The sequence below is a fragment of the Leptopilina boulardi genome, unplaced genomic scaffold, assembly GCF_019393585.1.
Source record: "Leptopilina boulardi isolate dan_hultmark-lab unplaced genomic scaffold, ZJU_Lbou_2.1 LbouV2_121, whole genome shotgun sequence".
Classification (NCBI taxonomy): Eukaryota; Metazoa; Arthropoda; class Insecta; order Hymenoptera; family Figitidae; genus Leptopilina; species Leptopilina boulardi.
This window is the reverse complement of record NW_026137665.1, coordinates 3,446,044-3,460,112: the sequence shown is the minus strand read 5'-3', so window position 1 is coordinate 3,460,112 and position 14,069 is coordinate 3,446,044. Positions and strand designations below refer to the sequence as shown.

Here is a 14,069-nt window from a genome sequence, read left to right as displayed (position 1 = left end):
CGGATGGATTTTAAACAATTTTTTTAACAAAAAAATAAATTCTAAATATTAAAAAAAAATTCATTAGCCGAAAGTTTTGAACGTTCATATGAACGAAATATTTTTTTCAATCTATAAATTATTAAAAATTATGATGACTATGTTAAATAAAACAGTAAATTAAATAAATAAATAAATAACTTATTTTTAGATATTTTGAACAATATTTTGTAATAAAATTCGTACTTAAAGAAATTGCAAAAAAAATTTCGTTCATATGAACGTTCAAAACTTTTGGCTCTTAAAAATTTTTAAATGATCAACAATTATTTTTTCTTTAATTTTTTTTTTTACAAGTTTTTAGATTCAAAAAAGAATTAACACTCCTAAGGAACGTAACTTTTAATTGACTGAAATTAAGTTTTTGCATATTTTTTTTTTTTTCATTTTCAATTGAATGGATTTTTAATAATTTTTTTTTTAATAACACTTCTGAAATATCCAAAAATAAATACTTTTTTTTTTTAATTTAATAAATAGAATAATTTTAGATTCGAAATAATTTCAGCAAACAAAATTTGGCGTCTATCAACAATATAAAGGGCATTGGGGGTTAAGTTTGCAAATGTCGCCTCGAAAAACCCCAAAAAAAAAAATTTTTAACATTGAAATTTTTTTTCTGTTTATTATTATTATTATTATTATTATTATTATTTATTTAAATATAAATATAAATAAAATTTAAATTAGAGATTGATACTCTTAGAATTTCCCACTTAAATTTATTTAATTTTCATAAAATTTCATAAAAAATTTTTCCTACGAAAATTGAACACTACAAAATTTGTTCATTGAATCGAATTTTCCTCCAATTTTTGTACAAGGAACCTTAAGGGGAGGGACCGTTGAAATTTCAACCTTTCGAAATTAAGGCTATTTAAGGTTTTCAATTTTTTTTCTGACAATATTGAATATTTAAAACTGTAATATACTATGGAAAATTGAAAAACAATTAATTCAATAATAATTTTTTAAATAAAACTCGAAATTTTCAAAAATTAAAAATTTAAACTTCTGACGCAATTTTTATTATTTTTCATTGTTAATTTTTTAATACACTTTTTTCATGATTCTGAACAATCAATTGTATGGATTTTGAAAAAAATTCAATTTTTTCAAAAAATAAAATTTCTGAAAAATAAAGAAAAATTGTAAAATTATTAAAAATTACTTATTTCATTTTCCACAGTGAAATATGATTTTAGGTTCTAAAAAATGAGCCAAAACTTTTGAACATTTAAATGAACGAAATTTTTTTTTTCAACTTCTTTAAGTAAGGAATTTTATTAGATAATATTGTTTTAAATATATTTAAAAAGAAGTTATTAATTTAATAATTGTTTAATTTACTGTTTTATTTTACATGACCATCATAATTTTTAATAATTTATAGAATGAAAAAAATATTTCGTTCATTTGAACGTTGAGAACTTTTGGCTCATTCTAAAAAAATTTGTTAAAATAATTGTTACCCCTAAACAAAACCAATTATGTTTGGTTTAAATTTTATCAAAGATTCCTTAAAAATTCAACTTCTTCCACAATTTTTATTATTATTTATCGACAATTTTTTTGTAGGCTTTTTTCATGATTCTGAACAATCAATCGTATGGATTTTTAAAAATTTTAATATTTTCAAAAAATAAAATTTCTAAAATGATCAAAAAAATTTTTTTTTTTAAATTTTGATAATTCACAATAATTTTAGATCTCAAATAACGACAGAGAAAAAAAAATTGATACCCCTTAACAACATTAATTTCGATAAGTTGAAATTTCACCGATCCCTTCACTTAAAACAAATTCTATAAATTTTCTATAATTTTCTAAATAACCAAAAATCTAAAAAAAATTAATTTTAAATAGTTACCTGTAGGTTTGCATTTAGCGCATCGCCATACATGGTTGGACTGTGAGTTAACGTTGGACTTTTAGATGGCACACCCCTAATGATTAACAAAGAAAAAAAAATATGGTTAAACATTTTTCATTTGTTTCAATTAATTATATATAAAATATATATATATATATAATAAACCTGAAAAATATTGTGTAAGTGTTTTGAGCAAGGAAACTGTTAGTACACTTTATATAAAATACGAATTTGAAGAAAAAAAAAAAACAAAAAATTATGGGAACAAAAGAGTGTTGGGAAAAAATGTTTTTTATGTTTCAATAGTTTTTTTTTCTATAATATATATTAGTTATAAATTATGTGTATATTAAGAAAGAGAAAGAACGAAGAATATAGAGAAAATAGAGAGAAAAAAGTGAGAGAAAAATGTAAAGAGAAAAATATGATATATATAAATATATAAAAATACAAAGATATTAAGGCGCGGTATCAGTTCTACCAAATTTAGTTCTATACGGGGCAACTCGATACGTTAAACTTAGCACATTTCAACTCTACACAGTGAGATTAAATTTTAAATCTCACTGTGTAGAGTTGAAATGTGCTAAGTTTAACGTATCGAGTTGCCCCGTATAGAACTAAATTTGGTAGAACTGATACCGCGCCAGATATTAAAAAAGATATATTTAAAAAGAAGTTGAAAAAATCTTACCTAATACCGAAAAATTGTTTTGTTTTTCGAATCTTCTCAACTGGGTGGTGATAAAGAGTGAGTTTAGATTAAAAAAGAGATATTTAAAAATGTAAAAATAAAACGCTCTGGCTTTATTAAAATATTTATTTTTATAAATATTTATTTCCATTAAAAAAAAACATTATTTTGATAATTCACTGTATTTAGAATGTTAATTTAATTTTTTAAAATCATTATTATTTTAATAATTTTTTAAAATTTGAACAAAATATTAGTGGGTTGCACTATTTTTTTTTTATTTATTTTTTACAATAATTTAATTAAAATATTTTTTTTTTGCCTTTTTTTTTGAAAATTGAGATAAATTACATTGATATTGAAAGCCGTTCATTATTTATAAATAGCCTTGGATTTACCTGTTTTTTAAATCCTTGGTTCCTTGATTTGACTGAGTGAAATATTTTCCGTTAAATTGAATAAATATCATCGTTAAGACTTTATTATTCCTCATTATATTTAAGGATTTATTTAAACTTGTGGTTAACATTTTTTTTTATTCAATAAATAAAAAAAAATTTGAATAAATATATAATCAATTTAACGTTCGATTCTTGTAAATTATTATTGTCTATTTTTTAATATGTTCCACATGTGAAAATAATTTATATTAAAATGACCAATAATAATTGACAATACATTTATATGCATGCTAAAAAAAAAAAAATTTCCCAAAGGCTATTTATGAAATAACAAGGAGCGTTGATAAAATAGTATTAAGAGAAAAAAGGATAGAACAGATAGAAATTATTAATAATATATATAAAAATTGTTTGAAGAGTGTAAAAATATTTGAAAAATATTAAATTTATACTTATATACAATATATAAAAAAAAATTAGTATATATATATAGAGAAAATCGATCATTAGTAAAGAAACATTGGATACCTGAAGCGTGATTTACGCCGAAATTTTAATTGTTGATAAGTTCCGCATTGTCCGAGTTTGTAGTCGTGATACAACCAATTTACACAATTTACACATGCGCATATATAGCTCTGACATACAATATTTCACTCACACAAAAAATATATATTTAAACTCATACTCAACAAAAACACTATTCGAAAAAAAATATGATAATTTTCTATATATTTGAATGATTTTTGATGACCAAAATAAATCAGTTTTTATATTTGAGATTTTTTTAAAACAATTTTATAAATATAATAATAATATTAATTTATTAATATAATAATAATAAAATATATTAATTAATTTTATTACAATTTATTATATTAGGGGAATAGTGTCAGGGTTGGACACTTGGCTTTTTTTAAATAAGAACACTAGCGCCACCTGTGTGCGTACGTGACGAATCTTCTAGTAGTGTAACCTAACTTTTTGTGGCATTACATTTTTGGAGAATCAAAAGTAGCGTCTCCTGTGACTTCGGTGCAATCGAAGAGACAAAAAAAGTTTTGTTTGACTTGTGAATAAACCTAAAAAATGTGTAAAAAAAAGCAAGAATTCGGCAACATAAGCTTATTGAATGTATTGTGGGGTACATAATTAAAGAAGAAAAAAAGTGAAAAATCGAATCGCGACACATGTCTGGTTATGGTTAGCACAATTCGAAAATGATGCTTCTAGTTAGGGTTGGACACTTTATACAGTTAGGGTTGGACACCCATATTAATTATAAATTTGACACAATTTATAAATAAATATACAAATAAACTTTATTTTATTGATATTTCAGTGCAAAATTGTGCCAAAGATATTAGAAAAATAATACTTAAATTGTATAAATTTTGTTCATCATTTCATTGAGTTATTTGGAACAATAAAGCGTTATTTTTTGTAATTTGAGTTCATTCCTTTTTTAAACCCATGAAGCTTTACAATTTGTAAACAATAAGTAAAGATAAACATGAAAAAATAAGAATAAAAAATATTACAAATGTTATTTTACGTTTTTACCAATAATGCGTTTCGATTTTCAAAAAGTGTCCAGCCCTGACTAGATTTTTTTTTAAATGTTTATAACTTTTTTAATTTTGGACAAATCAATTTACGGTCCACAGTAAAAGTGTTCCTCTTTTGTAGATCTTTCCACCCATATACCACAATTGACTGAATTTATCTAAACAAAAAACCAAAACTGTGTCCAACCCTGACACTATTCCCCTAATATAAAAAATACTTCTTTTTCGTATTTTTCCCATTGTATTCATTTCAGTTAGTCATTAAAAATAAAAAATTTTCTAAATTGAAAAAATAAAAATTAATCAACCATTTTTTTAAAATCAGATTTACGAATGTAAATAAATTTTTTCCTTAATAAATAAAATACATAAAAAATACCTAAATATATGAAAATAAAAAAATATGTCTGAATAAAAATAATTTTTTTAAATAAATATATTTTTACGCATATTAAAAAATGAGAAATTAAATATGAACATGAGAATGAAAATAAACAAAAAAAATAAAATATAATGAAATAATGTAAAACAATAAAATATTAGAAAAAATAATTATATAATCCATTCAAAAAATACACTCATTTCTTTTTGAAGCCGTCACATTAAACAAGCTTTATTTATACTGAAGCACGATTGAAGCATCGCAGCATTCCAAGGTTAGCGAGGGTTTTTTTCTTTTTTGGAATTTAGCTTTTTTTTTTAAACGATATTTATAATAAGGATGTTTTCATGCTGTCAACTACTGGAAGATATAATTTTTTTTTTTGAAGATCCTGCAGCTTTTTAACCAATCGTCATGTGGCTGGAATTTTTTTTTTTTTGCAGGATCATTCAAGATATTTTTTGTAATTTTTTTTTTTTAATGCTCAGAGACCAATTGGTTTTCATATATATATAATATGCGGTCTATAGTTTTTTTTTCCAGTAAGTACTTACAGTTAGTGTGTGTGCTATTTTAAGGAGAACATTGCTAGGATATTTAATTGAGTGGTGCAAGCAAAAGGATCCTATAACTACAGCTACAGACATTTCAGAGAAATGTCCGTTTTATTATATATATATGAGACAGGCACGATGCGGGATGTCACGTTCAATGGATTGGTGGAAACTGTAGAGAGCTACTTCCCGCTGCCTTCGCTCCTTTTTTTAAAATACTTTTCAAAATTTATATTTATCTAATGGTCATTTCACGATTTTTTGCTTTTTCCATAGTTTCAAAAAATCTATTGTTTATTTTCCATTCAAATTTCGTGTTTAATTTCAATTTTTTTTATTATTTTTTTTTTTAATCAACTATTTTTTAATCCATTCATTCTCATAATGCGTTCTTTTGAGATTGAAAAAAATAATATATTAAAATTGCTGATCTTTTAAACAATTTTTTTTGTTTAGGAAACAAAAAAAAAATATTTTTTTGCGGCTAAAAATGTTTTTATAATACAAATATTTTTGATAAATTTTTATATAATTTAGAAATATAAAATTAAATTTTTACTTTAAGATTAAATACCCAAACATAACCTCTAAAATACACGTGCGTGTTTATTATTTTCGTCGTCACAAATAATTAGTGCACAAATTCTGATTAAAACGCGTAGCAAAATAGACACAATGTTATTTTTAATTTCTTAAATTTTGTTTAAATAATCTTTTGTTTTTATAGGATTTTAATTTTTGGACAATTATTTTAATAACACGAAATGTTTATTATTGATAAGTCATATTTTCACTTCCTTCAACATAAATGTCGTATTTCCTATTTAAAAAAATTTCTCAACTAAAATCGCGCAATAATAACAATAATACGTTATTTTATCCTGTACGTTTTTTTTAATTGCATTAGTGGTTTCTTCAAAATATATTAATTCTTCAACTGTGAAAGACATTTATTCGGAATTTATTAAAGATTATGAAATAAATTTCAAATAAAAAATTCGGGTTTAAGTTTTTCATAAGTTTAAAATTAAATAATATTTTAATATAAGAGTTTATAATATTAATTTTAAAATGTGTGGTATGAAAACAGTGAATGATATACCTTTTGATAAAATAAACAATATTTAAACTATTTAAGTATCATATTTTATTAATATTATCACAAATTTTATATTATTTATAATTAATATACAAAAAAATATGCATTTAAAATGTAATTATTTAACAATTTTTTTATATTTATAAAATTTGTAATCAATAAAGCAAAATTTTTGAGGTTAGTTTTCTAAAAAGTAAAATATATTGAGGAAAATATAAAGAAATAAAATTTTGTGTCAACTGTATCAGTTTCTAAATAATGTAGTTTCTTTATAGCAAAACATTTCTTTCTTAGGCGCTCTGCCGTCAGTTTTTGGTACGACCAAACACTATAAGTAAGGTCGTCATGGTAACGTATAAGAGTTAGAGAAATAAGAACATTTTTTTATTTCTCTCACTCTTATACGTTACCATGACGACCTTACTTACATAGCTGAGGTTGGTTTCCATTGTCCCCACTCGCCATTTGTCATAATTCTCGTCAACTACCGCACCCTGCTCTAGTGAAAATTTAGTGATTTTATTTTATTAAAATTAAAAGTTACTATAAAATTACTACATTTTCACTTGAGCAGGGTTAGGTAGTTAACGAGAATTATGACAAATGGCGAGTGGGGACAATGGAAACCAACTCTTATCTGTGGCCGTACCCTTAAGGTGCTTCTACAATAACTTGCGTACAAAATAAGTATAGTAGTTTCCTGCTAGAAAGCCCTGATATTTAAATGTAAAAATATTTCAAATAAATTATAATGTAATTTATTCTTAATTATTTGCAGATTTTTAATATCCTTTCTGAAATCTTTTTATATGTTTTATGTGTTCTCTAATTATTAAATAAACTTTAATAACGAACTGTAATTTCGAAACTAGTAGACGAGAAAATAAATTATGTAAAACCAAAATAACCGTAAACGGCCTTTTCGTAAAAAAAGCGTTTTTAGTTTGAGGTTATGTCTGGTATTGAACTTCCTCTATCTTTTTTTTTGTAATTGAATCTAATAAAGTTAATTTACATTTTTCTTGTCTTATAATCACTGGTGATGATAAAATACAAAATTGAAATTAATCAGAAATTCTGAAAAATCGTTAACAAAACTAAAATGAAAGAATTGCAATTTAATATTATAATTTTTTTGAAAAATGATAATAAAAATTCTATGGAGAATTATAATTATTTTTATTATATAAAGCAAAAAATAGGTGCGCAAAAATTTTTTTCTTGTCGAATAAAAAAAAAAAAAAAAAGAAATACGATATTATATATGCGGAAGGAAGGCAGGAGGAGAAGAGAAATATACAGAGACAGAAAAGATAATATAAGACGGACTGTCAGAACGTCTTGGCAGCCAGCAGCAGAATTCTAAAAAGTGGTAGTGCTTACTGTGCGGAGAGGTGGGGTGGAGTGGGTGATGGGGTTGGGTCATATTTCCTGGGACGGCCGCGGGACAGATGCCGCCGCTTTACGAACTCGGCGTCGTCCACCATCCAGAATGACCCGAAGTCGTCCTCATAGCGCACAAAACACTTGTGCAATGATAGATTGGTGCGGATCGCGTTCTGTATACACAGACAAGACCACCAAGAAATAGAGAAAAGAGAAGTAAAAAAAGACAAGATTGTTGGTTGGTTTCTGGTTACAGGCATCGGGCTTCTTGCGTTCGCTCACATCCACTCGTTCCGATATTTTTCGCTTTTTGAGCGAAAAATTTCTTTCTTTTTTTTTTTTTTAAATTTCTTTTCTTTTTTTTCAAAAATATTATTTCATGCCGCGTCATTATTATATATAATATATAGCTATGATCAAAAATGATCACCATTATCGCTTAAGAATGCACATTTTTGATTAAAAAAAAAAAAAAAAAAAAAAAAATGTACTCGCATACGTGCACTTAAACGGGAATTTAAAAAATTTAGAAAAAATATGTATAAGGTATATATATATATATAAGAACAGCTAGAGATTTTGTAATAAAGAAGGCAGGGAGAAAATAGTGTGAATTAGCGACTCCTTCAACTACCTGAGACGTGCAATAACAACAGATTGTTCTGTTTTTCATTTATAATGCTCTTTTTTTTTTTTAATGTTTTAATTTTCATGACGATTTTTCAGCTCCGGGATTCTGCATGACCTTGGCGCACGGCTACTACTGCCGCTCAAGACTGCGCCCCTTTTCCCCCAAAAAAAGTCTTGCTGTTAGTCGCTGCAAAGCTTACATGCTTGTTAAGCACACTCCTTTTTTCTACTGTATATTTATATATATATATACTCATCACAATCATAAATATAAACGCTCTCACACACAACACACATCCTCCATTAATATGTAGAATCTTCACATATGAGACGGGCTCTACAATTAAAATTCACACACGCATAAATTTCAACACATCTATATATATATATACACAGCAACAATTGCCTTATTCAAAAAATCATATAATAAAAATAATTTTTCGACAAAAAAAAATATTTAATTTCATCGATATATTTATGATTTTATGAGATTTTTAATTTTAAAGTAAAAAAAAGCAATTCTTGCCTATAAAACAATCTGTCATGTTACGTAATAATACAGAAAATTATTTTCCATATATTCAATATGTGAAGATCATGGAGTAGTATAAGAAGACGGAACGACCATGTTAAATCTGCGTTAAAAGTGGACCAAATTTTGGTAACCGCTTAATGTCATGAAAATACGTAATGGAACACTAGCGCCACTGATTGTGTTAAACACAGCTGGACAGTCAGCCATTGTAAAAGTTTTAAAAATAAGGAGCAATGTATTTTTAGGTTATGTTCAACGTACTTCTAATTTTTCCCCACTGTTTTACATACTTCCCACGAGAGCGCTTATGTTCCCTTATACGTATTTTCATGATACTAAGAGGTTACCAAAATTTGGTCCACTTTCAATGTACGTCGTTCGGTCTCCTTATACTACTCCATGGGGAAGATATTCTAAATTTTTATTTTTATTCAATTTCAAATAATTTAAAACATTACTATAGCAAAATTCAAGAATAATTCTGGATTATATTTTTTATTCTTATTAAGATATTTCGCTTTTGGGGGAAATAAAATGAGTGAAATGTTTTTTTTTTTTTTTTTCGATTTTGAGGTTAGCAAAGAAGCCAATAAATTTTTATCAAATACAACTGCGCTTGCGCTATTTCAACTTTCTCATTGGTAGAAAAATGCTTTAAGGGCATGTTAAAGTTGTGTCGATTATAACATGAAGCTTTCGTGAAAAACCTGGAACGACTTTAATATTCCCTTATTGTGTGAAAATGTTTAGAAAACAATAAAAAAAAATTTACAGTGTTTAATTTATTGTTTATATATTTATTTATATTTTTTTTTTAAACAAAATTAATTTTTGTTAATGATGTTTAGAGGCCTTTTACAGTTAAGATGTTTATTTATTGGATGACATAACGTTGTTACACGGAGAAAAATGGATACTTAAATTTAGTATCTGTATATTCACGAGTAAATATATTAGATACTTAAATATGGGACAACTATCTATAGATACTCAGATTTAGTATCCTTGGATATTTAATTCTATATATTAAATGCTACTATCCAAGATATTCACATTTAAGTATCCCAGATACTAAAACGTACCACCTAAACAAAAGCGCGCGCAAGCGCCTTGTAGTTTTTTCCTTTTTACGAACACTTTAATAACATAAATAGAAATTATATTTTTAAAAAATACTGTAAAAATAATTTTTCATTAATAACAAAATTTTTTAGTCATACATTATTATTATTATTTTATGTAGTATTTTATCATTTTATATTCAAAAATGTTAAAATATACACTATGAAAAAAAATTGTTATTAATAAGAATGTTTATACATTTTTATTATGATAATGAATTATTTTTTTAATTTTAATGTAAAAAATTAATTATTGCTAATTTTGAAAAATAATTTTAATAAAATTATGTTTTATTTCAACTATATTAAACATTTTATATTACAAAATACTGTAAAGATAATATTTCATTAATAATTAAATTATTGTAAAAAATAATAATGCAAAATTTTATTTAACACTTTTTTTAAATTGTCAATAATTAATTTTTAATATTAGGATTAAAAATATGATAATTCACTGTGATAATAAAAAATATGTAAGTAATTAAGATTAATAAAAATTTTTTTTACCCTTTTAATATTATATTCAAAACTTTTAATATTCATTTTTGTATTTTCGTATGATTTAGTTAGTGTAGAAAATATTAAAATATTATATAGAAAATTATTTGTTCTTAGTAATTCATATGCAATTTTAAATTTATAGTACAAAATTAATTTAGAATGTTTATTTTAAAAAACAATAATAAATAAAGAATTTAAAACTATGCTTAAATGTCACAAAATTTGTTAAAATAACATAAATTATTAAAAAGTAATTCTTAAAAATGTCAAATTTAAAAAATTTTTAACTTTATAAAGAAGAATCTTAATTTTATTTACCTTTTATATATAAAATATTAAGAATAACCTTAATCTTGATGAACGTGGAAAAATGTAAACAAAAAAAACATACGTTAACCACAATTAGAATTGTCAAAAGTCAAAACCTATAAACGAAACAAACGCAAGAACAACCAACTTCAGGTGTGGACAGAATGAAAGAAAGAAATTCACGATTATTATATTTATGTAAAAATAAAAGTTTCGGTATTTATATCAATTTCAATCAATTATTCTCATTATTTCATGGAATAAATCAGTTTTTCGATCATAATAAGGAATAAAATTATAAACAAACTTGAAATACAAATTTTTTAAACATATTTTGGAATCTCAAAATTTTTTTGTTGATTATATATATATATATTATACACTTGTCAACGATTTTCTACACGTGTGAAACACAGAGATTTTAGGTTAGTTTTTCGAATTGAATATAGCAGTGCGGCGTGACTTTTGCGCAAGCGCTTATGTTACATTTAAATATCTAGAGATACTAAATCTGAATATATATTTTTTTACTAAGATACTATTTTTGAGTATATAGATGTTAGATTCAATTAAAAATTTTTTAAGTATATTTTGGATACTATATTTAAGTATCCATTTTTCTCCGTGTACTACATGTTTCGGCTATTTAGCCCACATCAGGTAAGTCAATGCACTTTTCAAATAAGTATAAGTATAACAAACATAAGACATACACGTAAGTAAAACAAAATCTGTAATAAATAAAAAGATTTCGATTGTTATTTATTAAATTAGAATGTTAAATTATTAAAATTAAAAGAATGAAAGACTTACCACGTGTTCGATCACATTATTTTAATCTATTAATTTGATTAGTTTATTTAATTTAAAAAATTAAAAATTTGAAAAATTCAAATTTAAGAATTCATGGTAAATAATGAATTTTTAATTTTTTAAATTAAATAAATTAATCAACGTTATGTCAACCAATAAATAAACATCTTAACTGTAAAAGGCCTCTAAACATCATTAACAAATTTATAATAACAGTCTGAAAGAAATTTAACAAAATTAATTTTTATTAATTGTTTTGAAATTAATTTTCAGTAGGCATAATTTTTTTAACTATTAAAATAGTTTTTTTTATAAAAATAAATTTTTAAATTAAAGTAAGTTAATTAACTAATTATCACAAAAAGTTTTTAAATTTATAAATAATAATAATTAGTTAAAACTTTAAAAATTATTTCCATTTAATAAAAATCTTAAAATAATTTTAAAAAAATTAATTTTTGTTTTAAAAAAACATAAGAACAATAAATTTAACATAGGGATTGACTGAACTAATCAAAACAGAAGCCATTATTTTATGATTTGACTTGATCGGTACTTTAAAACGTCTGGCAACACCGCTTGTTGCTGTGACTTGTTTACATTCAACTTTAAGCTATCAGAATCAATATTTTGAAATTTAGCGCGCAAATTTAACGTATAACGCGCATGATCAAGTGTTCAACGTTGCTAGACGTTCTGACAACTTTTCAATTTAACCTATAAAACGGGAAATATTGTTAAAAATTAATTTATGACAACTCCCACAAGAACCTAATGACACTTTTTTAAACAGATATTTAATCATTATATATCTGTTTTGTATTAAAAGAAACATCAATTTCCTAATGTTAATTACTTTGTGGTGAGTAAATATGTATGAAAAAGTACTCAATTCCCATAAGACTCAATGTTAATTGTTAAAAAACCTAGAACCTAGAGGTCTCAAAAATTTAGCTACATAATTTTCAAACATTTATCTAATAGTGGACCAAGTTTCATTAAATTCCTATAATGTTAATTCTATTTCCGCTATAACCTCCTTAATAAGAATAAAAGTTAAAAATATTATAATCCAGAATTGTTTTAAACTTTTGAAAGTTGTCTTTAATTATTAGAGATAATAATTACCGAATAATGCAAAGTATTATCATTTTGGTGAAAATTTTTCCAATCAAATTTTTTTCCAAACAAAAAAATTGCAAAACATTTTTCATAAATTTTTTAATTAAAATTTTTAAATGAATTTAGATGAAAAAATATATATGTATTTGTTAAAGTAATTAAAAAAAATAGTTTCCATTTTTTTACGAAACATGACATGATATAAAAAAAAAAACAAACAAACGGACATACAAACAGACGGACACGAAAAGACATAAGCGACAATTAAAGATAAAAATGGCGTGATTGTGTTGACAAATACATAATATATAAATCTTATCAACTATAAATATATAAATATATAATAAATATTTAATAAGTAAAAAATCACACACTAGAATAACGAGAGAAAAAAGATATAGAAGAGATAGAAAAATCTAAAAAAAGCAAAAAAGATGAAAAATCGCAATAAGGTGACGACCACCTGAGCATTTTTTATATAATTAATTATACCTAGAGGAGCATAATAAGAGCTAAAATTGTTTATAAATATAGACACAAATAAATATATAATATACACACATAAATACGGACTAATTATAAATATATATATATATAGTAAAAATAGAATATTAAAATAGTAATTTAAAATAGAATATTAAAAATAGAATATAAAAATTGTAATAATATATATAATTTGTATATATGAAAAAAATTGTAAGCAAAATACATCATGTATTTATTATAAGAGTGAAATTATTCAGTGTAATACAGGAGAAAGTATAAGAATGAGAGAAAAAGAGAAATAGAGATAAAGAGAGAAAGAGAAAATATGAAATTATGAATTGAATGAAAGGATAAGGAAAAAGTAGGAGGAATATAAAATTGTATATATATTATGATAAGCGATGTTGTGTGTGTGTGTTTTTTTTAATAGTGTAAATGTAGCAAATATATTCGGTTTTGATCGTGATTTTTTTTTTTTTTTTTGTTTGAAACGATTGGATTTGATAATTAAAAAAAATAGATATATAAAAAAGATGAGGAAGAATAATAAAGA

General features: G+C 23.8%; 1 protein-coding gene across 10 annotated transcripts in view; it reads right to left on the bottom strand.

Moving 5' to 3' along the window:
• LOC127285903 (forkhead box protein P1) overlaps positions 1 to 14,069 on the bottom strand; it is a 426,402-nt gene that overhangs the window by 5,933 nt on the left and 406,400 nt on the right. For 7 of the 10 annotated variants that reach the window (XM_051312187.1, XM_051312131.1, XM_051312122.1 and 4 more), the window contains 2 exons: positions 7,994 to 8,169; positions 1,910 to 1,985 (listed from right to left, as the gene is read on the bottom strand). In XM_051312187.1, the coding sequence (XP_051168144.1) occupies positions 1,910 to 1,985; positions 7,994 to 8,169 (252 nt within the window). The remainder of the gene's footprint in view (positions 1 to 1,909; positions 1,986 to 7,993; positions 8,170 to 14,069) is intronic. The other 3 variants (XM_051312148.1, XM_051312156.1, XM_051312139.1) reach the window with 1 other exon arrangement.